The sequence below is a fragment of the Neltuma alba genome, unplaced genomic scaffold, assembly GCF_004799145.2.
Source record: "Neltuma alba isolate B1F8T4 unplaced genomic scaffold, ASM479914v2 tig00010901_pilon, whole genome shotgun sequence".
Classification (NCBI taxonomy): Eukaryota; Viridiplantae; Streptophyta; class Magnoliopsida; order Fabales; family Fabaceae; genus Neltuma; species Neltuma alba.
This window is the reverse complement of record NW_021635684.1, coordinates 502206-504417: the sequence shown is the minus strand read 5'-3', so window position 1 is coordinate 504417 and position 2212 is coordinate 502206. Positions and strand designations below refer to the sequence as shown.

Genomic DNA, 2212 nt, shown 5'->3' with positions numbered 1-2212 from the left:
TTTTCAAATTTGCCCCTCATTAAAAAAGCATTGATAAGTTAGGAATACAGTTAAGCATTAATAACGATGGCATTTTAGTTAAAATATTCATTAAGTACGATTATATTAAGATAAATCAACTTTGTCAAACTGTATGAATCAGTTAAAATTTGTTTATATTTGAACTTTGAAGGCTTCCATATGAGGGAGTACATTGCGAAACTCATTCATTAGCTATCCTTAAACTATACACCGAAGATTTTGTTTTCCAAAAGCTAACTTTCATATGAATTTTATACGCTAAAGATTTACTCATCATTTTTTTTTTTTGCCAACGAAAGATTTACTCATCTATTTATTCATATAAGAATAGACACCGAAGACATTTTTATTCATATGAATTTAACGTCTTCAAGTCAGTTAAATTTAATAAGTATTCCGTTTTATTATTACTTTATATATAACGTTTTTAGAGGATAGGTTTCAATTATATATATGGTTCTTTACGGGCCAAGGGTGTCTCCATTTCTTTTACGAACCATTTCCCTCCATTTCCCTTAAACGGTGTCGTTCAGTTTTTCACTAATGTCCCCACCCAAAATTAAAGAACAAATAGCGCCCTCCTCTGTTTTTCTCCCAAAAGTGCGGGAATTCGTGAAATAGGCACCGCAATAGGATTTTAATACTCAAACAATCGTTGCAATAGGAATCTAATAATCGAAAATAAGGTTTTTAATTCTCCGTTGTGCTATAAGGTTCGTATTCATCTGCAAATGTCGTCTTCTTTTTTTTTTTCTATAAGTTCTTTTTAATTCGTTACTAATTCAATATCTACTTGATGCAGCAAGTTTAAAAAAATATATAAGCCTTATTGCACAAAGGGTATCGTTGGATTTGGCATTGGTTTGGCAGCATTGGTGAGTGTAACAAGTTTAATATTTTTGTTGCTTGTTTTTCGTCTGCGTACTCATATATTCGAGTGCCTTTTTTTTTTTCCCAGATTCTCACTTTGTCCTAAATAATGAATACAAATATGACTCCCACACTTGATCTTGAATTTGATAATTTAGAAGAGGCATGGCAGTATTGGGTTGGCTATGGCAAAAGAATGGGATTTGGTGTTAGAAAGGAAAACTCCAATAAAAGCAAGAAAGATGGTTCTATCATATATTATAAATATGTTTGTCACAAGGAGGGAGTGAGAAAACCAGATAAAAGAGATTTCAAAATTAGGAAGCCTCGACAGGAAACAAGAACTGGGTGTGAAGTCAGAATGATAGTTAAAAAAGTGAATGGAAGATTTAGAGTTAGTGAACTTTATTTGGATCATAATCATCCTTTAGAGCCTCAAGAAACTGTTCACATGTTTGCATCACAGAGGAAATTACCAGAAGCACAAGGTTATGCTTTAGAAGCTGCTGAAGACGTCGGGATTAAGCAAAAAGCCTCTTTTAATTTAATGAGTAAATATGTAGGAGGGAGGGCTAATTTAGGATATACTGAAGAGGATATAAAGAGTTATCTAAGAGCAAGGAGACAACGAAAAATGTGCTATGGTGAAGCCGGGTGTCTACTTCGTTATTTCCAACATCAACTAATAGAAAATCCTTCATATTTTCATGCCTATCAAGTGGACTCAGAAGATCGAATAACTAATGTATTTTGGGCTGATCCACGTATGTTGTTAGATTATGATTGTTTTGGGGATGTCATTTCATTTGATACAACATACTCCACCAATCGTGAAAATAGACCGCTTGCCATTTTCTCAAGTTTCAATCATTATAGAGAAGTAGTGATATTTGGTGCTGCATTATTGTATGATGAGACCATTGAATCTTTTAAATAGCTTTTTGAAACTTTTCTACAAGCACATAAGGAAAAATTGCCATTTACTGTATTTACTGACCAAGATGCTGCAATGGCACGAGCCTTGGAAGAAGTAATGCCAACCGTGAAGCATGGCTTGTGCACTTTTCATATTAATAGAAATGCGGTGAAACATCTTAGAAACTTGATGAAGGATGACTCTCATTTTTTGGGTAAGTTTAATTGGTGCATGTATCATTGTGAAGAAAAACTAGTGTTTGAGGAATCTTGGAAAGAATTATTGTTGAAGTACAATGCAGTAGATAATCCTTGGTTGATGTCCATTTATGAGTTGAAAGAAAAATGGGCAGCATATTACATGAAGGATTCAAAGACTCTTGGTATGAGAAGCACACAGCTTAGT

The 2212-nt window shown here is 33.6% G+C and overlaps 1 protein-coding gene across 1 annotated transcript; it reads left to right on the top strand.

The window, feature by feature from the left end:
* The first annotated feature begins 1012 nt into the window (after nt 1-1012).
* On the top strand, nt 1013-1828 carry LOC114759801 (protein FAR1-RELATED SEQUENCE 5-like). The gene has a single exon (XM_028949052.1). It carries the CDS (start codon nt 1013-1015, stop codon nt 1826-1828), a length of 816 nt encoding a protein of 271 aa, XP_028804885.1.
* Nucleotides 1829-2212: the final 384 nt, after the last annotated feature.